The sequence below is a fragment of the Poecilia mexicana genome, unplaced genomic scaffold (assembly GCF_051168715.1).
Source record: "Poecilia mexicana isolate PSO_F unplaced genomic scaffold, ASM5116871v1 scaffold_18, whole genome shotgun sequence".
Lineage (NCBI taxonomy): Eukaryota > Metazoa > Chordata > Actinopteri > Cyprinodontiformes > Poeciliidae > Poecilia > Poecilia mexicana.
The window spans coordinates 10,569,152-10,592,422 of NW_028263387.1; the positions used below are offsets into that span (position 1 = coordinate 10,569,152).

The 23,271-nt window shown below is 41.2% G+C and overlaps 3 protein-coding genes across 5 annotated transcripts; 2 read left to right on the plus strand and 1 right to left on the minus strand.

The window, feature by feature from the left end:
* Nucleotides 1–1,462: 1,462 nt before the first annotated feature.
* On the plus strand, nucleotides 1,463–11,491 carry faah2b (fatty acid amide hydrolase 2b). The gene is made up of 11 exons (XM_015010729.2): nucleotides 1,463–1,758; nucleotides 2,416–2,498; nucleotides 3,742–3,878; nucleotides 3,995–4,204; nucleotides 4,305–4,424; nucleotides 5,083–5,218; nucleotides 6,048–6,165; nucleotides 6,286–6,405; nucleotides 7,812–7,923; nucleotides 8,025–8,213; nucleotides 9,586–11,491. Exons 1-11 carry the CDS (start codon nucleotides 1,576–1,578, stop codon nucleotides 9,759–9,761), a joined length of 1,584 nt encoding a protein of 527 aa, XP_014866215.2. The 5' UTR covers nucleotides 1,463–1,575; the 3' UTR covers nucleotides 9,762–11,491.
* A 353-nt stretch (nucleotides 11,492–11,844) lies between these two features.
* Nucleotides 11,845–17,273, minus strand: nelfa (negative elongation factor complex member A). Of its 2 annotated transcripts, none has more exons than XM_015010727.2 (11): nucleotides 17,064–17,273; nucleotides 15,361–15,532; nucleotides 15,097–15,258; nucleotides 14,892–14,981; nucleotides 14,656–14,783; nucleotides 14,408–14,477; nucleotides 14,223–14,311; nucleotides 14,011–14,119; nucleotides 13,579–13,907; nucleotides 13,390–13,489; nucleotides 11,845–13,208 (listed from the first exon to the last, which is right to left on the minus strand). In XM_015010727.2, exons 1-11 carry the CDS (start codon nucleotides 17,271–17,273, stop codon nucleotides 13,024–13,026), a joined length of 1,644 nt encoding a protein of 547 aa, XP_014866213.1. In that variant the 3' UTR covers nucleotides 11,845–13,023. The 2 variants fall into 2 exon arrangements, with proteins under 2 accessions (XP_014866213.1, XP_087871359.1); XM_088015233.1 differs by having other exon boundaries at nucleotides 15,361–15,535; nucleotides 17,064–17,271.
* nicol1 (NELL2 interacting cell ontogeny regulator 1) lies at nucleotides 16,618–23,174 on the plus strand. Of its 2 annotated transcripts, none has more exons than XM_088015234.1 (4): nucleotides 16,618–17,035; nucleotides 19,115–19,250; nucleotides 19,774–19,862; nucleotides 22,213–23,174. In XM_088015234.1, exons 2-4 carry the CDS (start codon nucleotides 19,136–19,138, stop codon nucleotides 22,282–22,284), a joined length of 276 nt encoding a protein of 91 aa, XP_087871360.1. In that variant the 5' UTR covers nucleotides 16,618–17,035; nucleotides 19,115–19,135; the 3' UTR covers nucleotides 22,285–23,174. The 2 variants fall into 2 exon arrangements, with proteins under 2 accessions (XP_087871360.1, XP_014866217.2); XM_015010731.2 differs by lacking the exon at nucleotides 16,618–17,035 and adding an exon at nucleotides 17,271–18,893.
* Nucleotides 23,175–23,271: the final 97 nt, after the last annotated feature.

The window sequence follows — 23,271 nt, forward strand, 5'->3', positions numbered from 1 at the left end:
ATTGAGGTGAAATTAAATTAAATTAAATTATGTACTATAAAACAAGGCTTTTAATAATAAAGCTCACGTTTAAATATGCTCAACTCTAAATTCTAAAATACATTTATTGTTTAAGATTCATTCTTAAATCTACCTAAATCTGTAGAAAACAAAATCTAGCGTTGAGGCGGTTTCCGTGAGACGTAGTAACAAAGAAATAAATTATTTTCTTATTGCAGTAGATAGAGGACCAGAGTTAAAGTGTGACCCTCCAATGATTTGCCCCAAAAGCTTTTATTTTGGTAAGTGTGACTCAAAAACAAAGTGTGTTGAGGAAAAATGAGCAGAATCAGCAGGTCTGTCCAAAACAAAACACAGTATGGATTCTCCACTAAAACCAACCTGCAATGCAGTGGTTCTTCTTTGTCTCAATAGTTTTCATTTCAGAGCCCAGAGTGGTTGAAGTTTTCTCTGCAGTGCTTCCCTCTAGCGGTCACGCATAGTTACTGCACTATAAAGCCATTTTCTTGTCGAGTCACGAGTCCTGCATGTGGACAGGTAAAAGTCAAAAACATTTCACTTCACAATGATATAGCCTCACTCTGCTCATTTTAGTCGCTCTGTTTCGGCAGCCATGTGCTTTAATTTAATGTTGCGTCAGATGATAAAGGCGCTGCTGATCGATTTATTGATCACTTAAAATGCGCATGTGCATTTGCATAACGTAAAGGGATGAATACTCGGTGCACAAATAGAACTTCACTGTTTTTAAAAAGTGCTTCCTATTGGATATTTACAAAAATGCACAATTGCACATTAATTGAGACGATCTTTTAATCGGGGTAGGTCAATAAATACAAGCCTTGTCGGAAAGAAAATAATGACTTTGCTGTTTAATGATTGTGCTAAGAGTTTTGCTGTTTTTCATTAGTGACTATTTATGTGGTTATATTGTTTTATTATCACTACCGTGCTTTTGATGAAAACAAAACACAATTTTAATCAAGCTCGGCTTTTATTGTCTGATATTAAAAAATATATATATATAAGTAATTATTTATTAAAGGAAAATCTAATACACCAACATGCAGCTGTATTAAATTGAAATATCAAATAACACAAAGCAAAAGCGTTTTCAATTCAACTTTTACATTTGATGTTTGTGATTGAGGTTCAGTTAGGAAAACCACTTGTATGCTACACATTTTCCGGAATGGATTTTCAAAGTTTGATCGTCTTCATTCGTCGACTGAAACCAACTTTTTACGGCATTTTACAGCTCTCCTTCACTTACAGTAATATTTTTTTTTCTTTGAATTAACATGTCTGTTGATTAAAGCCAGAAAATTTCAACTCATAACTATGAACACTTTTATACAGAAATAATAATAAAAAAACTGGTTTAACCAATTTGAAGAGTAGCGAAAACAACTCAGTTTATCTTATTTTGAAATCTTCCACCCTACATCCGGTTGGTTCCTCCAGCCTCTCTAAACTGCGCCATCTTGACCAGCAGGAACAGGTACTCTACATCAGGAGCGGCTCACCGCGGTCGAGCAGCCGTTGACCTTCCGTCCTCCAACTCGCTGTGGAAACATGGCTCTGAGCCGCCTGGAAAAGGCTCAGGCGTGGCTCTTCAGAGCTGTCACGTCCTTCTTCTTCATGATTTTCCAGCTCCTCTCCAGCCCCGCTACCTCCGCGAGGAAGCTGCCGCCCGTCAGCAACCCGCTGCTGCTCCAGTCAGCGACGCAGCTCGCTAAGAAGATCCGGAGAAAAGAGGTGTGCACCCAACTTAGCCAGGCCGGACACCAGTTCATTTATCCCTCTGTCTTTACAGAAATGTTGTAAAGCTAGCATTAACTTGGCCTCACTTATATTTAGCTTTCTTTATTACCTCAGGAATGAGCTCAACGGTTATAGAGCCGTGACGTTTCATTATAATTAAAGCGGCAGTGCTGCGACTTGAACAGGCGAAGTAGTTTAAGTGACACCACGGCACCTGTTGAATAACAACACACCTCTGCCACTGTTTGCTCAGTAGAAACAGACTCCTGTGTAATTCAACTATTTTGTTGAGTCAGTATGTACAAGAGAACTATGATTAGTTTGTCTTTAGTGACAGAGAGCATTGAGGTGTTGCTTTCTGTTGTTTGTAAACTACACATTCAGGTCATTTTTACACTCAGAGGCCAGGTAATACTGTTTTGTAGGTCATCAAAACGCTCAGGGGATATTACCCAGACGTTAGAGGTTTTTTTTTTTTTTTTTTTTTTTTTACATGTTTATAACATAAATATTTGTAGCTTAAACTGCAACACTGAACTGGTTTAAAATACGATTAAAAACTCTTTACTTGCATACATGTCCTGTTCTTAATGTGTCCTTGACTCGTCTTCACACAAACTCTTTAATAGTCTAAATGTTGTGTATCTGCAGGTATCCAGTGTGGAGGTGGTGCAGGCTTACATTGACAGGATCCAGGAAGTTAACCCTTTTGTGAATGCTGTTGTGAAAGACAGGTGAGAAAGAAGAACATTATCGAACATTTTGTTGTTATATGCACTCTTGATGTCAGACTGAATGTTGTGACTAAAGGTGGGAGATATGAGCCTGGGGTCTTATTGTGATATTTTGTGGGACTATTGTGATAACATAACGTTAAAAAAATTATGATTAACAACTACTTATTACTGTTTTTAGGTCTCTATGTGGCTATGACTGTATGGAACTGCATTCATAGCACCAAAAACACAAATACTGTTCATAACATTCCTATTTGAAACATATATAAATGATAATTTTTGAATGTACTGATATTTATCGATGCTCTTGTGAAACAAGCAGTGGAGAAGATGGTAAAAATAACATTTCTGATGATTCTGAAAGATTTTACCCAGAAAACTTGCTAAGCCTGGTGGTTGGGTGTTAGAGCAGTCATTCATCCAGCAGTCTGTCATGTTTTTGAGTTAAACAAGGTTTAAATTTGAAGACATCACTTGAAATTTATGTGAAGATTAACACCTGAACACAAACTATAAAGTCTTAAAAAATTCAAACATTTAAAAAAAAAGAGACTTAAATAAACAAGCAATGCTTAGCCTGGCAGGGGCGCAAGTAAAGCCTGGTGACCCACCAGGCTTATAATACACTGAAGGAAACTCTGGTGTTTAGTTTAGTTTAGTTTTTTATTTATTTAACATCATTAATTGAAATTTATTGAGAACATGAAAATCGAAATTCTTATAAAAACACTTGCACGATAAATGGTAAACGTGTCTGTGTCTTTTCCAGTTAAATAACTTTCTTCTTGTTATTTAATGAATGGTGCTACATATTTATTTAAAACAATTTTGTCACATTACATCTGCAAACCTATGCAGGATTTTTCTGTATTTAGCTCCACCAACTCTGAGCAGCTCATTCGCTCCCTTTTGAGGGAAAACATCACCACAGTATGATGCTGCCACCACCATGTTTCACCATGGGGACGGTGTGTTCCAGGTGTTGTGTATTTTGCCTGTAGATGGACATTATTTACACGAATTGGACTAAAAAGGAGGTGGATACAAACGCAGGTCACACTCTTCACTTTTGTATTGGTTGAAAACAAACACTATTTGCACTATTTTTATGCTGGCCTCCCACTAAATTTCAATAATAATACATTAAAATTCTTGTCAAAAGATTTGATGTATAATCAATAAAGCCAAACTTGCCACCTTAACATGAATCGCATGAGGACATTAGCTTGTTTCCCTTCAGGTTTGCGGCGGCCCTCCAGGAGGCGGCGCAGGTTGATAAGCTCATAGAGGAGGAGACGGGCGGAGAAGACGTTCTGGAGGACAGACTTCCTCTTCTGGGCGTCCCACTGTCCGTCAAAGAGTCCTATTCCCTGCAGGGTAAATGCTCCGCTTAACATCCACACCCACATTCCTGCGACATGATGCAGCTACTTCTGACCAACCAGCCAGTGTTTTTTATTTATTTATTTTCTTCCCCCCTTCCCCTTCGACAGGCATGCCCTTATCCACAGGGTTGCTATCCAGGCGGGGGGTCATCGCCTCCGTCGACGCTCCCCCCGTGGCGCTGCTGAAGAGAGCCGGCGCCGTCCCTCTGGGCGTCACCAACACCAGCGAGCTGTGCATGTGGCTGGAGTCCCACAACCACCTGTACGGAATCACTTGCAACCCGTACGACCTGGAGAGGATAGCGGGAGGAAGCTCAGGTCCTTGAAACGTTTCGTCTCGTGGTCAGGTCGCCACCTCCTCTGCTTCCAGGAATGACCTCATCACATGTGGGAGTGTCCTCTGTCTTTGTGTCCTCAGGAGGGGAGGGCAGCATTCTGGGAGCAGCAGGTGCGGTCATCGGCGTGGGCTCGGACATCGGCGGCAGCATCCGCATACCTTGTTTCTTCAACGGCGTGTTCGGCCACAAAACCACTCCAGGTAAAAGAAGCTGCCTGATGCATTTCGTACTCCTAAATCTTCACTTTATGTGGATTTCCAAATAAGAATGTGTGTAAAAAGAGTCACACCTGCTGGGATTTATAACCTGAATTAGCGGCTATGTCGCTCAAAGGTGTATTGGAACTGACTGGTGCAGTTTTTAAGTACGTTTTGCTAAAAAACTGTTTGACTTTTCATCTGTTGACTCATCTATCTTTGGATGTAATGCGATAATTAAAAGAAAAGTCAGATTTTAATCGATTTTCTTTCTTTTCTAAAATAAAAAAAACAAGTGATTGGAAATATTTTCAAAAAGTGACTTTTGTTTTAGTCATCCCTTCTACGAGTCGTATAGTTGAGTCATTACGGCCAGGCTACGATAATTGTTGTCTAATTACAAGAATATAGTCATAATATTACAAAAATGTTGTTTCAATGAAGAAAAAGCTCAGAGTTATCAGGATCTGAAGCTACCTGCTCAGTTCATGTCATTCCGTCTCTGAAATAGTCTCAGCTGTTTGCACAATCGTTTCGAAGTTTCGCTACCGTAAAACCTGGACCCTTAACTTTTCTGATTCTTCTTCAAAGGCAGGAAATCGTTATGGTGAAACGGTGTGTGTTTCTGGGGGAGCTCAGAGTTGTCGGTGGTGTGTTTCAGGTGTGGTGTCCTGTGAGAACCAGTACCCTCCCACCTCTGGCACACAGCATGAGTACCTGAGCTCTGGGCCCATGTGCCGCTACGCTGAAGACCTGCTGCCCATGCTCAAGATCATGGCAGGACCCAACGCTCACAAGTAAGACATCTGCAACATTTCACTTAACTCTTTTTTTTTTTTTTTACCAGTGTGTGTTAGTGTGAAACACAAATGAGTGTTAGGATGACATTTCTCCATGTGCTGCTCTCTGTAAAGTCACATAGGAAGAATTATGTTGAGCTAAATTCAGTTGCGAGTCAGGATGTGACCCTAATCACAGTGTGGGGATGTGTCCTCATGTCCTCACAGGGTATAAATTATAACATTTTAATACTGTGTGTATATTCAAATTACTGCGGTCAGAGGCTAATGCATGTGGATAATTATTACAGGTATCAGCTTTCCTTGTAAAAAACAAAAACAAAACAAAAACCCCACACACAGCTGCCTCTGCCTTGGATGTTTCTGTTCATTATCTCTGCAAATGTTCTGTAAACTGCTGTTTTTTTTATCTTTCTGTTTTTCCTCCACTGATTAGATAAGGTAGGAAGACCTGCAGCACTTGGAGCTGGAGAGGAAACGTTTGGAGCTGCATAACGTTTGATACAACTCCGGAGAAAATTAAGAGACCACTTAAAATAATCAGTTTCTCTAATTGTACTGTTTATAGGTTTATGTTTGAGTTAAAATGAACATTGTTCTTTTATTCTATGAACTACTGATTTTCGCAGTGCACTGTGTTCTTTCCCATATAAAAGAGCGAGAGCGACTCTCTTTACAGCGACTCAGCTCAGCTTAGTTTAGCTCCTGAGCTAACAAGCAGACACTCCCAGAGCCTGGAGGTGTTACTCAATCAGTGATTTTCTTTTCTTTTTTTTTCTTTTGTTTTTATCAGCGCGCTTTAATCAGCTTGCATGTGTCCGATCAGGCTGTCCTTAAATGCAGCTGTGGACCTGAAGAAACTGCGGTTCTTCTCCGTCCCTCACGACGGCGGCTCCCCCTACTCGTACCCCGTCAGCAAGGAGCTGCTGGACGCTCAGGAGAAGGTCTGCGCAAAAAAAATAAATAAATAAATGAAACACCTACAGATAAGCAACACACACACACACACACACACCAAAAGCCGGGGAAGTTTCTCTCTGATTTATAGATGTGACGTCCTGCAGGTGGTGAAGCGTCTGGAGGCTGACCTCGGGGTCAAAGTGCAGGAGGTATGCTTTCCTGAGCTGCGCTACAGCTTCCAGATCTGGGACACATACATGGGTCTTCCTGATGAAGAAGGCAAGGTACGAACGTCTGACGGAGCGAGCGTGCTAAAATAAACTCACCAAGCACTCGCAGCTGCGGCGATCACATGGAAATCACTTTCAAATTTTACTGCGAAGTGGGACTCTTTAAGACAAGCTTGTAAAATGGTTTTGTAGAATTTAATTGCTTTTTAAGCTTCACTAAACACTTAAACACTGAATTTAAAGAAGGATAAACGGTTGTGATTTTTACAGTAACCAAAAAAATGACCAATTACACCCTTTAGTGCCTGTTTTGACAGTTAAAAAGACAATTTCTTCTGTTTTTTTTTAATCTGACTTTTAGGTTTTGAGATCCTCGTTCAAGTTCTTTTATCCAGCTTAACACAAGCGTACCTTTTCCTGAACTGGTTTCTGAGTTAGTGAATCGGTAAGATTAAGAAACAATAATGTAGCCGCTGCACTGATGAGCGAGATGAGAAGAGAGAAAAGTGTTTTCGTCCAGCCGCAGAACGTTCTGCACCGCGCTGTGAGCCGGATCAATCCTCCAGCTGTTCATGTTTACAGTGAAGAGCAACTCTGAGTCATTGAAATGTTTAGCTTATTTAAACTAATCTATAGATATAGATTGAACTTGTCAGTATGAAAGGGAAATAAGCAGAAGGACACATAAATACTTTGTGGATGGAGAGAAGGAAAAAGTTTTTATGTAAATTTAGAGAAACTTTCAGCGACAGTGGAGTTTTAAGAGAGAGAGCAAAAATAAAGAAAAGGAAACAGAATATGAAAATGTATTTTCCAACTTTTTCGTCCATGTTTGTAAATGCAAAGGACTGGATGTGGAGATGAACAAGTAGCATCCCTGTTCCCCTAAAACTGTCTTTAACTTTAGAACTGAGTCCACCATGGGGATGTTTTGGTTTGAATTTGTCTCAAACATATGAAGGTTTATGTATCAGAGCGTCAGAAAGCTTTGTGAGAATTAGCCACAGCACCTATTGTAGTCTGCAGCCCAGAAATGCAGCTAATCTGTTTAGTTGGCGGCAGACTGCATACCACAACTGAACCTGGACTCATTTCAACATCGCCGCGACGTCGACCCAACGTCCTACACCAATCACCGCTTCAGCTTTTCAATTTGACTTATTTAATGCAACCAAACAAGAGTTGAGTCTTCACTGTCCAAACGGATTTACACGCCCTTCTCTGTGGAGTTCACAGTCCATACCATAACTCATTTACAACCTCACTGTTTGCAGCACATAAAGCAGCATCTTATTGGTTCCCTTTGTGAGTTTAAAGTGTGTGTTTTAAGAACAACATTAAAACCTGCATGGGATTTTGAGGGATTGAGGGTTTTGTAGAAATCCAGAGCTAAGGAAATATAAAACCAAATCTCCGCTATGATTTTAAAAACAGGAGCAAATGTTTTCCTGCCCCTCCAGCCTCCTCTGGCCTTCGCGGAGCTGATGGGGGAGCCGGGTCGACCGGCGTGGGCGTTCTGGGAGCTGCTGAAACGGATGGTGGGAAAATCCGAGCACACCATACCTGCTATCTGTAAGAAGAGGACAGATGGAAAAAAAAGAGGCCTGGCACTCATTTACATCACTGTTATCATGATTCATGAGAAATGTGTGCATTGTGCAATCGGGTTTTAGTGCTGGCCCTCTTCGAGAAGACCCACCTGTCCAAGCCGTCGCCTTTCATCATCCAGCAGAAGGAGGCGCTGCAGAAGAAGATGGAAGAGCTGCTGGGCACCGACGGGGTGTTGCTTTACCCGCCTCACCCCCGAGTGGCACCCAAGCACCACCACCCGCTCTTCAGACCCTTTGACTTTGCCTACACGGGTCAGTGATCGAGCCGATCCCTCAGAATCGACCAGTGCCGATTTAAGGTTTGGTTGCAGCAAATAAAGCTAACGCTGCTGTCTCTGTGTTATCTGAAAACACGTCACCTCGATTTGAGGAAATGAAGTGTGGAACATCAAGTCTTGTTTTTTTAAAGTATGTGTCAGGCTCAATGTACAACTGCTGTGTATTGAGTGTGTGTGTCGGGATTAAGGGTGTAAAGTTCAGCGTTCAGCCGGTCAGGATAAGACGCATTACTTTTGCTCTGATGCTTTATTCTTCTTGTTCTTAAGGCTCAAATTCTTAATTTAGAAAGAAATGATTGTCGTCTGAATTAATCAGAAAGCTGAGTGAATCTTCATCAGTGCAGACCGAGCCCCTGCATAGCTTAGCAGGAGATATATTAATGTTATCATGGGTCATTTAACACGTGTGTGGAATTAGGTTGGTCACAATAACAAATTTTTCCGGACGATAAATTGTTCCAGTAATTATTGCGATAAATGGTAATCTTGTTATTTTGATTCCATTGTCAAGTACTGCATTGATAATGCCATAATAATGCGACCAGTTAATTTAAATATTTTTAGAGAGCACTTAACACTGTAACTGGAATATTTTTGAAACCAAAGACAGTAAATAAAGCAGAAAAAGCCCCCCACTTACAAACAAAACCATAAACAAAATGGATTATGTCTCTGTACACAAAATTGCCCTTCAAGAAGTACTATGTGAATGGAAATAATCAAGCGCATGTTAATTTATCATGCAATTAATACCTTATTGTGACAGGAACTCTCAATAGTGGAGTCTCAAAGTTGTAACTCATTTTATCTAAAAAAAAAATAATGGATGAGTCGTGTGATTAAATGGTACAATTGGATCAAATGCATTATAATTTTCAAATTTGCTTGAAAAACATGAATTTTAGAAATTTCTGTATTCTTACTTAGATGCTGTTTTTACAATAGATTCGGTAAGAAAATCACTTATTTTTGTGCTCATCGTGAATTTTTTTAACACCATTCCACTTCTCATAAAAAAAAGAACTTCTTACTGAATTCTAAGAATTGAGTTCTGGTCCAAACTATTGAATACTTGCACAATGCTCAGTAGTAATTAGCAGCCAATCGGATCCAGATCCTCCTATAAACATCGGCCGCTCCTTTCTACACAAAGACAATAAAGTCACAGTTTACAGCTGCAGGTCACTTCCTGATAGGTAAATGTTGCAGAGAGCTTTGCATGTTAAGTTCAAAGCTGTTAATATCATCAGCAAAACTCTGGAAGGATTTGGCCATGTGTTTTTTTGTTTTTTTTCCATTTCAAACACGTAACCCATTAATCGTTACGTCCGACTGTCCATCTCCAGGTATCCTGAACATCCTGGGGCTGCCGGTTACCCAGTGTCCTCTGGGGCTTGGTGAGGAGGGCCTTCCTCTGGGCGTGCAGGTCGTGGCCGGGAAGCTGCAGGACCACCTGACCCTGGCTGTGGCCCTCTACCTGGAGAAGGCCTTCGGAGGATGGAGGGACCCCGGAGCGAAGTGAAGCCCCTCCTGCCTACGGACTGACGGTGCGTTGAAGAGAGAGCTGCCGTCTCCTCGTTCTGCCTCGTCGCACCGCTGCAGCACGCGACCGACCGACCGACCGACCGACCGCACACGGCCTGTGTGCTAGACGAGCAAGTCTGGTACTAATAAGGAAAAACTCGTTTCAGTTTGATGTTTTTATCTCGGACGCGTCGGATCATTCACATTTTCACCGGGGACCAGTTTTTTTTTGTCACATCTGGCTTGTTTTTATAAGAGCAGCTTGTACGGTCGATACTACGAAATCCTCATTCTAGGGTCTAAACAGCTTAGACATAAAATTCAATTCTATCGAAACAGTAACTTCATCATTGACCAAAGTGCATTATAGAGATTAAACTGGAGGATCTAACGAACCAGAGGAATGAAATGCAGATGTTGATGTATGTTGGTGAAGGTGATGCTAATTAAGTGTTAACATGAGAAACTAAAAAAAAAAAAAACAAGCAGAAAGCAGAGAAATAATAGCACAATCTTCATCAGATGAGAAAGTTTCTCGTTTTAGTGAATTAAAACTAGAGGATTTTTCTCTCTAGTTTTGACTAGAAGGTTTGACTGAAATACTTTAAATCTGCTGCTGATTCTTATTCCCCATCTAAAACTGAGTTATTACTATCATGAATATTTAAGGTGCCACTTCATGCTGACATTTACAACACAGGGATAAAAAGTCCTCAGATCACTAAGTGTCAGCACTGACGTTGGGTTTGTTTTCTATTGGCTGAATGAAGTTTCAAAAACAAAAATTACTTCCACAAGTTTGACTTGACTGTGAGATTTCCTCTAATTTACAAAATTAAACATACAGGCTCAAATATATTGGCAGATGTGCATAATAATCTCTAATTGAGAGAAACTATATGCTTTCTGTAGCATCAACAAGCTCCTGTCATAATTCTGCTTGGATATTTGATCCCAAAATTGATGTTTCCTCATTTTAATTGGTTGCTTTCCTGGTACTGATCCAGATTTTAAGCAGATTATAAAATATTCAATAAGGTTGAAATAACTCCAGAAGTTTGATGGGTTTTTTTTATGATTGAATCCCCAATTTTATTTGCTTTTTTTTTAAACTATCTACTGATGAGAAGTTTGTTTTTTGTATATTTCTGAGCCTGTATGGAGAACTTTGTACTTATCTGGATTTTAGAAAAGCCACAGTAAATTAAAACAATTCTTTTTGCAATTCTTTTGTTTTTCAATCGCCCTGACAAATAAGCACAGCCCTAAAAAAAAACAACAAAAAAAACATTAATTATATTAATGTTCATAATGAGGGCCCATAAACTTCCTACTGGAGTTGTAACAATGAGCCTTAATATGGTCCTGACTGTGGCCTACGGTCACTAAACTGTAATTAAAACCAGATTTCTGATATTTAATTCCTAAAAACATTTACACTCTAAGCCTTTAGAGTGAGAAGGAAGCTGTGGCTGACTGCAGCCGGTTCAAGCATCGACATCATCACACGGCCTCAGACCAAATCATGTTTTAACAGTGAAGCCTGTTCAGGTTTTGTAGCAACTTTTGAGGCAATTTCCCTTTTCAGACCAAGTTCTAGGTGAGTGGAAACACTGTTGGAGTGTTGAGCTGTAGCACTGTGCAGACTTTGCTTTTCACCACCGCTGTGTTAATAAATCTTCCACTAATTTATATATAAATCTAAATAAAGCTCCACTACAAACAGTTGATGGTTACCTTGACTGGAGTTGTGTGACTGTAGATTTAATATAAATCCATCCTTTTCTTCCTGAACCACCACAGCCAACTGCTTTAAAAGAAGAGCTCTCGTTCTTTCGATCGAAACTATGAATCAGACCTGGGAAAGATTGGTAAACGAATGCTTTGCTTTTTGGTTCCGCTCCTTCATTTAACTCGATCCGTCTGATCACGGCAAGATGCTTCAACTTCTGTTTCCCCAGATCCAGAAAAAAATATGACTCATTTATGTGTAGCTGCTTCATAAGGAAACGTCTCTTAAAGGTCGACACTCCGCTAAAGCGTCAGAGTTCGTGGTGCAAAAGAAACGAGACCGTGATGAATTATTTAAAACTTGTTCCACCTTTAATGTGACATGGATACAGTACAGTTCAACCAAAAAATAAAATAAAATAAAAAATTCAGAGAAAAGAAAAAATATTTAAGAAGCTGGGTGCATACATTTTCTACTCTAGTAATTTCTTAAAGCACCTTTTAAATCAGTTTCAGCATCAAACATTGATCTGGATAATCCAAAGGTCTCTAAATCAAAACTGAAGGTTTTGGAAGTAATTTTAACTTCATTCATGAAGTTAAAATTACTTCCAAAATGGCACCATATGGCACCACCACCACGGTTTTTCTTCATGGTACAAATCACCAGCTGAACTGTTTTTATGGTTCATTACGCATGAACTCAAGCAGGCACTTCAGTAAAACTTTCAGTTTTAAAGTTGTACCTATTAATGCAACCAATGGACTGAAGGTTTTTATTTCACTCTTGTTTTCTAGTTGACTTGTACAGGATAGATGTCACATTATGTGTAAAAAACCTTAAAACCATGAAATGTCAGTTTACACTGCGGAGAGCCGCCGACGTGATTCAGTTTAGAACCAGATTAAAAAAAATAAAAATCATTTTGACAACTTGGACTGAATCGAAGGATAAGTAATGATGAAAGATGCTCTCAACATGGAGTCTGTTGTATCTTTATTTTCTTCTCTTCCTTTGAAAAAGGCTGAAAAATAATTAACACCAACCAGAAGGCTCCTAACACAACTTGACAATATTGAGAGGCATTTACCCTCCTGAAGTTTTTTTTTTTCCTTTTTTGCGTCGCCTGCAATGAGAACGTCTCCGTTTAGTGAAAAACATTCAATCTTGAAGGGCCGAAGCTGAAAATTATTTTTTTTTTTAATACAGAATACAGAGTTTTTGCCTCGGCGCTCAAAGGTGCCAGCCGTAACGTCGCCCATCCTGAACCGGCATCGTTCAACAACTGTAGCGGACTTAAAAACAAACGATAAAAGAGGGAAGGAAAAAGGAAGGTCTCCATTTTGGTAAAAGGGAGGATTCTTTCTCTCCTTGACAACCTGTTCGAGCTTGATTTGGCCCAAATGTTTGTGTACATAAATGTGTTGTTTTTTGCGTGTGAAGTGTGTGTGTGTGTGTGTGTGTGTGTGTGTGTGTGTGTGTGTGTGTGAAATTTGGGGCGTGGGGATTTTGAGCGTGTTGGGTTCCTTCAGGAAGTGTTGGTGATGGGTTTGTATTTCTTGAGGCGGGTCCACTGTCCTGTCGAATAGTTCATTTCGAAGACCGTGTCGACCAGCATGGTCGTGCTGCCGGTGCCGTCGGCTTTGGGCAGAACCTCCGTGTGCTCGCTCAGCTTGATCTGGATGATGTCCCCCTGCTCTGGGCACGGGTTCTCTGTACGGGCATCCAGACAGAAAACGGGTCACATTCAGCCCCGAACAGGAAGTACAAGAGCTCAGGAATTAAATTATGATTCAAGGCTGATGCAGTTATGGCACAAAGGCTCATCTTCAAAGGTCTCAGCAATATTTGATGCGAATGGTCTTAAACAGACAGGTGGAGCTGGTCGTCTTACCTCTGGATCCAGCCATGAACCCCAGAATGAGAGCCTTCTCTGGCCTGGTGACCTTGTTTGCGGTCTTGAACATCTCCTGAGCAGCGTACATCTGGTCTCTCTGAGGAGCGGAAACAGCAGAGATTCAGCAACACGTCTTCCTAAATCATTCTGACTCTAAACCTCCAGGGTCCCACCCCTTCTCCATACCGTGAGTGAGAGGTTCTTTTTGGGTTGGGGTTGTGCTGGCGTAGGTGCTGGTGTCGGCGTAGGGGTCTGAGGGGTGGTGGGGGGCTGGGTGGGCGTCTCCGGCTGGCTTGCGGTTGCGGCCGCTGGCGGCCCGTTGTTGGCCGGCGTGGAGGTGGGCGTGCTGGGGGACGTGGGCGTGGCGGGGTTCGCCGTGGAGCCGGCGTTGTACATGGGTGTCCGCTGCTTGTACTGGTTGGGTAAGGTGGAGCCGGCGCCGGCCGCTGCTGTGGTGGACTCCTCTGGCTGGCGAGCTGCCTGCAGCGTGTCCCGTCCAGAACCACCGGCGTTGGCTGTGGAGGATTGGAAAACGTTTTTGTTACAAATCACTCCAGGAGTCGGGCACATGGGGGGGAGAGAGAGAGGGGGAGAGAGAGAGAGAGCCGATTCACCAACCTGGCTGCACCTCGGAGCTGGGAATGTAAGAGGAGGAGGGAACCATGCTGGGCGTGGCCGGCAGGTAGCTGGTAGAGGGCAGGGGATTCTCGTTTAGCGCTCCAAGTTTCTGAAAACCAGAACAAAAGATGTTTGATTCTAGAGAAGTGAAAGCTGACAAAGACGGACGTAGGTGTTTTATGCGGTGGAAACCGGATCCGTGTGTGGAATACCTGAGCAGAGACGAGGCCAGCAGCGTAATCTGGTGTGGTGTTCTCCACCACCGACTCCTCTTTGGCTGCTTTTTCTCCAGCTTCTGGTTCTGTGGTCAGGAAAACACATCGTCCAGCCCATCAACACGCGAAGAAATCTACAGCCTGCAACTAATACAGGAGGGGAAACGTGAGAAGACGCTCACCCAAAGTCTTTCTTCTCCTCTTCGCCTCTCTTCCAGCTCCAACCATGTCCAACTCTGAAATATCTAAAAGCTAGAGAAAAGACAACTTTAATTATTTTTTAACACAGACTAGCCCCAAAATCATTTCATACCAGAATAAAGTAATCAACATCCAGTGCTGAGAAAAAGTGACAAAACAGCAGAAACTGGAGGAACCCGACTGCGTGTGAATAAGTTTTTGCAGCTCTGCGTTGTCATGAGTTACCAACCTTGACCCCTCTCTCCTTCCGCAGAGGAGTCCGTGGGGGGGCGATGGGCGTGCGGTTACTGGGAGGGCTGAATAAACTGGGAGCAGTGGGGCTGCGAAACGGGGCCTTGGGGATTCCTTTGAGAGGAGCTGCGACGCAAACAGAAAGGCTTTAGTAACCAAAACGTAAAAAAAAAAAAAAAAAAAACGAATTTGAAAAGGCTGAAACAAACTGAAGTTGGTGATTTCATGACTCACTTGTCGTGTCAATCTTTTTGACCAGTCCTCTCCCTTTGGCGTGAAAAGGCACTCCAGCTGTCTTTTTCAGCTGCTGCGCCGTTTCTGTTGCTGCAAGAGAAACTGAACTCGTCAAGACGTTTCCGTGTCGCTACTACAGACATTTTCACAACGAGGCAAAGATTTTATTTCTAGTCAGATTTTGGGGAAATCCTGGTTGACGTACATTTCTGAAGCAGTTCTGCCCTCAGCGTCGCACTCTTTGGCTTCCTCTTGAGCTGGAAATGTTTGACGGGGGGAGTGAGTGGTCCTACTAGAGTGGTCAGCGCGTTCTTGTTCAGGTACTGGCACTCCAGAGGGAGCATGGCGGATGCCTCGCACTCGCCCACTGAAGAGAGAGAGAGAGAGTGGTATGTGTTTGTGACTACTGACAGGAGCAAACGGCTTCATTCATTTGGTTAAAACAGTTTGGGTCAAACGGTTCCCGAACCTTTCTCCCTGAGTTCACCGAGAATGTCCTGCACATTCGGATTCTGCTCCTCCAAGTCCAGGTTGAGAGATCCGGTCTCCGGGAAGGACTTGAGGATATCGGCCACCATCAGCACCCAGGGCTCTGAATCCACCGTGGCCAGCTGGATTATCTCAGACAGAGCCTCCTTCATCTGCTGGGACAGGAGGGAGCGGTCAGTCGCTGACCGTTTACCGCAGCTGGGGCTCAATTCAAATTAATTTCAAATGAATTTGATGAGAGCTGTGTGGATATTGATCGATTCAGCAGAAACTATACAGCTGCTGCATTCAAAGAGAAGGAAGTTATAATAATAAGTCACTACTGATGGCAACTTTGTCAGAATTTTAATTTCATGTTGATTAAATATGCTGGTCTACTTGTCCTGATGTGCAGAAAGTAAAGTTTAGAAGATGATAAAGGACAAGCAAACATGGAGGGGAGGAGTAACAAATGGATGCTTCAGTCGTCATCAAAGATGCTAAAAGATAAAGAATGGTTTTTGGTGTGTAGTCGATTGATTTTTCCTTTCTGACAAGTAATACTGCTCTGTTACAGAGCTGTGCACAATACTTGAGTCACCTCTCATTTCTTTATATTCCTCCTCAGAGAAACTGACAAACTAATGGGAAATATTGGTCAAAAACACAATCAATATTTGCATTGAGACATAAAAACTCTTAAGCGTGAGGAACGAGACATTGTTGTACATTTCTTTTGGCAAAGTATAGATTTTAATTGCAATCAGCAGGTTGTCACAAAGGTATTTGAATGAATGAATTTTTTTAAAAATGTTCTAACATAAACAAGGTGATTTCCAAATTGCAAGCAGATTAAAATATGAAACCCTACAAACAATGCTAGTTTAGCCAAAATAATTTGAGTGTGAATGTAATTTATTGTCATTAATACCACAATCTACTTAACTTAATTTCATTTAAACAATTAATATTGGTATTCATTTATTGAACTTATTGATAAAATTTACTTTTTAAAAATTCATTTTCCAAATGTATTGTAAATCTTAGCAATGTTATTTTAGTGATTACTTTTAACTTTGTGACCTTTAGCATCGTTTCTTGCTCGTCTTAAACTGTAGACCCAACTCGAGTTGGCATCTAGACAAATGAGGCATAAAGAACCAATATAAAAGCAGGTTCTGGTTCGGGGCTTCTGCGTGTCTAACAAGATGACCTAAAGCTGCATTCTGCGCAGCTGAAAGCTGATATGTCGGGCCGGGATTTGGTACCGCCCTCCAGCGCAGCCAGATCCTGCGTCTGCCCCTCATCCACCACAATGTCTGCAGGAAGCCGCCAGGCTAATGTTGCCCGCGTAAGCTGCAGAGTTTCTGCGGAGAAATCCAGACTTTCTGCGTAGCTAATTTAGTCACGGAGCAGCCCGCCGTTCGCGTTGTTTTAATATTACATGGAAACGGCGGTAGAAACGCCTCGGTGATTTGCATAAAGAATCAGTCTGCTGCTTCGAAAGTTAGCTCGACCTGTTAGCGGTTAACGACAACAGTTTTAGCTTTAGCTCTCAATTAGAAAGCAAACTTCTCCGCCGCGTTGTGATTTGGGTTCAGCCATCTGCGAACGGAGCTCCTCTCCTGGATATAAACGGGGTTTTACCTGCGCCCCTCACTTCTACGCCGTCGAGAGTAAGTTAACTGAAGCTCCGCGACCCACCTCGTCAACGGTCCGCCTGGGAAGATGCAGCATCCCGAGCAGCAGTTTGAGCTTCACCGGCGGCGACAGGCTCGAAAAACATAACCGTATATTGTCGATTACTGACACGGTGAGAAGGGAGGCGATGCTCGGAGGCGTCCACAGCTCGTCCGTGGATCCTAGTTTGTTGTGAAGCCACAGGCCGGTGTCGCTGTCCTTCATCGACGCCATCTTGGAAAAAGAAGTGTTTTGAGTTCGGGCATTTTAACAGGCTACCTAAGAAAAACAGCATTCAGGACCCCGCCCACTCCAGTCCGGGCGACGTATATAAACAAAACTATGAAAAGTAGGAAGGAAAGCAGTTTATCCCTGCTGTCTTTTTCTTTGCGTTTTAAAAGGTCAGTTTTAATTGGCGCTTTGAATTCTACATTTGCATAACTTGGTGGTTCGACAAAGGGGAGCGAAATACAAAAGTATACTGTACACTGCGTGCAGGCAAGTTTTAGTTTGGACCATATCTTCATTTTTATGCAAACTCCAAGCGGTATACACTTGAATGCTTATTGAAAATAAACATATCAGCTGATGTGTATTTGTTTAATGAGGGAAGGCGGGGCCTAAGGAGATCAACACCCTATGTCAAGGTGTGCATAATTATTAGGCAGCTCCACTTCGCGTCAGACACCAGCAAGGTGGAGGCGGGGTATTGGTATGGGCGAGCATTACAAAAGATGAGCTAGTTGGGCCTTTTCAGGTTGAAGATGGACTCAAAATCAACTCCCAAAAACTGCTGCCAGTTTTTAGAAGACACTTTTTTTTCAGAAAAATGTGCATCTTTCAAAAAGACCATGATTTTTATGCAGGACGATATGGAGGACTATGTACTTCAAAGCCCAAGCCTTGAAGATGAAAGAATAATGAAGTTGATCGTCAACAGAAACCGACAGACTCCATGAATGGAAGTCTGTCGGTTTATTGTTTTTTTTATTTTTATGAATAAACCGACAGATTTATTTTTTTTTTAAATGTCAGAAATGTTTGTCAATTTAGAGTTGTATGTCTATTATTCTCACTTTAAACAAGTGAGATGGGAAAATTGTCAGTTTGAATACAGTTGCATAACAATTCTTCACACCAATAGTTAACCCAATAATCGTGCACACATAGATGTTGTCCTAAAAAAGCCTAACTCTAACTTTAACTTTCTTATATGTTCAGGTTTGAGAGGTGGATTGACGGAGAGCGCTGTAGTTGTTCAACAATAAAATGAATTCTGAAAACTTCAACTTGCGTAATAATTGTGCACATTTTAGATATTTTTTTTTTGCAAATATTTAAATAAAATATATCAATGAATAGTTTTCTTTATACTGTGATTTTATGTCGGTTTATAACAAAATACCAATATATATTTATATAGCACCTTTCAAGTTATAAATCACTAAGTGTTTTAGAACAAGGCACAAAAGCAAAACTCAAATTCTATCTAAATTTACATATCTAAATTTAGAATTTGTTATAATTATAGTATACAATATTATGATATATTAATTATATATATATATATAATTTTATTTGTATATAATTAATATATAAGAATAAGTAGAATTTCACAAATGTATAATTTGATTTGACTGATGCACAACATATTTCCCTATTTTTTCCCCCCTATTTGCATAAGGCTTTATTTTGAATGCTGCCACCGGAAGTTTTAACTCTGTTCTGCAAAAGCTGTTTTCAGGTATCCTTCGGCGCATGCGCACTTCGCTGATCTATATAAATCATTGCTCGGTGGGCATTTTTAAGGCTGATCAAGTGGGTAAAAAAAAAAGCATCCTCGGCTCATTGAAGGTAATTCAATATAAAAACTGCGGAGTAAGCCGCAATAATTCTGTATATAGCGCATTTATAAAGGCGGTGTTCTGCGAACTGAACGCGTAAAATTTGATCAACAAAGCCCGTAATATTTTTGTGATTTAATTTACTGGCGGCCTTTTTTTTATTACGCTCTCCGTAGCTTTTTCATCTGAAATGATTTTTTTTCCTTCCACCCTGTAATCTATAAATAACAGGAGGCTGACCGGACCTTCGCCATGGCGTCCAGTGGATCATATGTGCAGGTAGCGCTGGTTCTGCTGGCGGTCCAGCTCGTCTGTGTCGGAGCCGCTGAGGCGGATCAGGAGACGGGGACCGTGATCCCTGCCGAAAGTAGGTGGATTAAAAAAAATAAATTAAATAAAACGTGAAACGCTGAAAGAGGTGGAAATATGTCTGCCTTCGTGATGTTTTTCACCCGCTAATGATTCCGCATCCCACGGGGAGCACACAGTGGAAATGATGGGTCATTCTTTGTAATGAATGCGATCATTTTGTCTCCCGAGGGTTTAAAAATAAAACCAAAGATGACAACAACAAAAAAACAAACAATTAATGCTTGTAGCTCCGCGTGAAGATGGAAACTGAATTCAAGACAAAGGCTGAACACTTTCAGTGACAACTAGCCAATATTTTCGAACCAGTTTTATTCAGTACAATTTAAAATTTGTGTCCATTTCCCGTTAAATTTGCCTCCTGTTGCAGTTTATTAGATCACTGCTTTGTCTCATATTGGACCTGCTGACCTTATTCTGTACTAACATTACTTACGCCTGTTGATGTAGAAAAATAAATAATAATAATAATAATAAAAAAAGCTAAACTTGTTCCATTTCTTAACACTTTGTGCTTGCAGGTCGTCCATGCGTTGACTGCCATGCCTTTGAGTTCATGCAGAGGGCGCTGCAAGATCTGAAGAAGACGGCTTTTAACCTTGATGCCAGGGTCAGGGAAACTTTTAATCCGCTCAGAATATTACAGCATGAACATCATCTTTTTGTAAATCTTTTTGCTTTACCTTGTGGGTGTTGTAAGTAGAGCGCTTGACTGAATTCCTGCTGAAAGTTTTACATTTTAACAACCGTCTGAAGAGTTTATAGGGTCAGTTTATGAATCAAAATAAGGCACATTGCAGTGAAAAACGGTTTTTCGTCTTAAAGATTTATCGTGCTTTTACTCGTCAAGCTGATTTTAATATCAGAATTACAATTTTAATTTACTTTGGTTCACACATTTTTGAGATCCTTTAAGCCTGCTTCATGTTGTCAGATGAGTTCTAAGTGATTACTTGGTTTTACCTGTCAGATCTGGGTGTTGACAGGTTTAACCAAAACTGTGTCTGTTCACAGTTTATTAACACAAGGAAGGCAATTATATTTTCACAAAAGGCCAGTTTGGATTGGGTAGCTTTTTTTCCTCTCTCTTAATAAATGAAATCATTATTTAAAAGTGGCTTTTTGTGTCTACTCAGATGATCCAAAACATTTACGTTTGACAAAAAAATAAATAATAATGAAGGTGTGCTTCATGTTAGCTACAAGAGAGATAATATTGATCTTTAAAATGATTGAATGAGGCATTATAACATAGGTACAACCAGTGGAGCTGCTGCCACTTTTCAGTGAGTAGAAAACAAACATTTAAAGCTTCATGTCTGAGATTGTTAGAATATATTTAATGCAGCAAATACTGAAACTAGACGACATATCAAGTCATTAAAAGCCCAACTAAATGATCACTCTTCCCTCTTGAGTTTGATAAGTCCAACCTGACTTTCATATCATTTATCTTTTATTGAGACGAATTTCTTGATAATTTTTGATTTATTGTTCTCATGCAATTAATTATGCTTAAAAAACTGTCCATATTAGTTAATTTTGTTATTTTTTTTTTACTATTTTCTCCATTGTTTGTTCAATGAAAGCACCAAAAAATACCAATAAATTTGAAATTATGATCAAATGCAGTTAGAATGTGCCGTTTAGTGTTTTAAATCACACTTTTTTTTATCCAACTGGTGTCATAAAGAACCGTATTAACCGTGTTTTTCAAGAGCAGGATTTGTGCTTGTGGTGCTATAATTGTTGTGTCATGCAGTCACAACCATATAGTTACCGTATTTTCCGCATTATAAGGCGCACCTAAAAACCTTCAAATTCCTCAAAAGCCGACAGTGCGCCTTATAATCCGGTGCGCCTTATATATGGGCCAATATTGAGCCACAACAGGTCTAGCAACTACGGTAAGCAGCCGCCGACTTCATTTTCGCCCATAGAAGAAGAAGCGCACGGTGAATGCTGGGATAGTTGTCAGAACGCTGGTTTGTTAATAAAGTTTAACTGATCTATCTACCTACCGACAGTCTAAATCAGGTCGTCTGCAGGTCATTTAGCACCACGTTCTCCACGAACATGCTGTGCGTGAACGGAGAAGGGTGACCATCGTCCGGCCACAACTGTTTTGTTGACATTCTTTATGTCAACAAAGTGGCTTTAGACATTCATCCGGGGTGCTTCGACTAGGGTTACCAAGGGACCAGCCCCTATACATTTAAAGCTGGGGGGGAAGAGAGACAGAGACCGCAGCGGCAGCGTGTCGGTGTTACCCAGAAAGCAGTTGGGCACAATATCACAACACCAACACCGTGAGTGAAACAATGACTGGGGCAGCCTACTATATAAATTACTCGGGGACCACTACTTTGTTATATTTGTTATTTGTTTTTATTTGTTATTATACATCCACATTTGTAGAGTACGGAACAAATCGCGTCCCGTATAAGTTCAATACGGGACGGGTGGCAACTCTAACTGTAGCGTCTATTCTATGCGCCTTATATATGGATAAAGTTTTAAAATAGGTCATTCATTGAAGGTGCGCACTTATATATAGTGCAGAAAATACGGTAATTAAAAGGGAAGCAATAACTAGATCTTATTGTCACTTTTGTTATCACAATACTACAAAATGTGATAAAACTTAAAGTCCATATTGCTCATCTCTACTTAGTTGTTAGAACTCAAATCAGAAAATATCCATTATTCTTGGCTTTTTAATGTTGCACCTTTGCAGATTAATAATCAATCCACTGCTGGAAAATTGGAATCGCATTATTAAAATGTCCAAATTAGGACGAAGACTAATTCAGATAATGAGTTTATGGAAACTTCTCACCAGAACTGTTTTTCTTTGGGCAGTCACCATCCAAACAATCGTATTAAGGCATCTCACAGATGTCATCTGAAGGCAAATCGGATATCTGACGTCTCTCACACTGGACTGCTTCCTGTTGCAGACGGAGACTCTGGTGCTGCGGGCCGAGAGGAGGGCTCTGTGCGACTGCATGCCCACCACCACGCTGCGCTGAGCCGCGCTGACAACGATCCGTCTCCAACCTCTACACGTGTACAGAAACTCCCATCTGAACTTCTCGGAACGACAGGCACTTTATATGATTTGTTTTCATCACATTTGGATGCAGCTCTGATTTCCACCACAGGGGGCGTCATTGTTTCTTTGTTTGTTTTTTTGCCTCATTTAAGACGCTGACAGCAACGTTTGCGAATCCCCCACATCTCTGAATTTCCCTCGTCGAAGCATAAACACGTTTTTCTACTTTCTAGTAACTGACTGTAAAACGTAGACGCAGTAGGATGCATCTGTATATGATTGTGTTGTATGAGGTCACTGTTTACACTTCGAACTGTAGCATCAGAGTTTATTTAACTGCTCACAATAATGGCAGTTTGACATAGTAATTTAAGACAACGAGAACAATCTGACTGTAATTTAAATAATTGTAATTAGCCGACTCAGAGCCTGTGGGAGCGGATGGGTCACTTACAAAGGAAAGTTCTGTTTCCTCCACGGTCAGCCGTGGAGGCGTTTTTTGTTTCTGTGAAGGTACTTTTAGCAAGAACACTCGTAGGTCTTGGTTTAGCACAGCACTGTAGCATGAATTTATAGCACTTTCGTTTCACGTGGCTAAAGGTTGGTGTGTGCAAACGGTGTGAACGCGCTTCGGCGTACGTCTGCGGCGCTCGGCCCCGATTTCGAGGCGTCTGCAGGAAAAAGTGATGAGGCGGGCGGGATCGGATGAGCTGCGGCGTCAGCAGGGAGGCGGAGGAGGGGATGAAGAGAACTGCAGCAGGGAACAGAAAACCGTCTTACCGTTTCATTAACAATGTACTTTGCAAGTCACGAGAGGCTCCACTTACAGTGTTAATGTTGTACCTATAAATAAATTCACCAAACAAAGACGGTTGTCTTTGCTCCTTTTTCTTTGTCTTCTTGTGGGAGGCGGGGGCTGACCTGTAATAAAAGAGAGAAAATACAGATTTGTGACTGCTTTCAT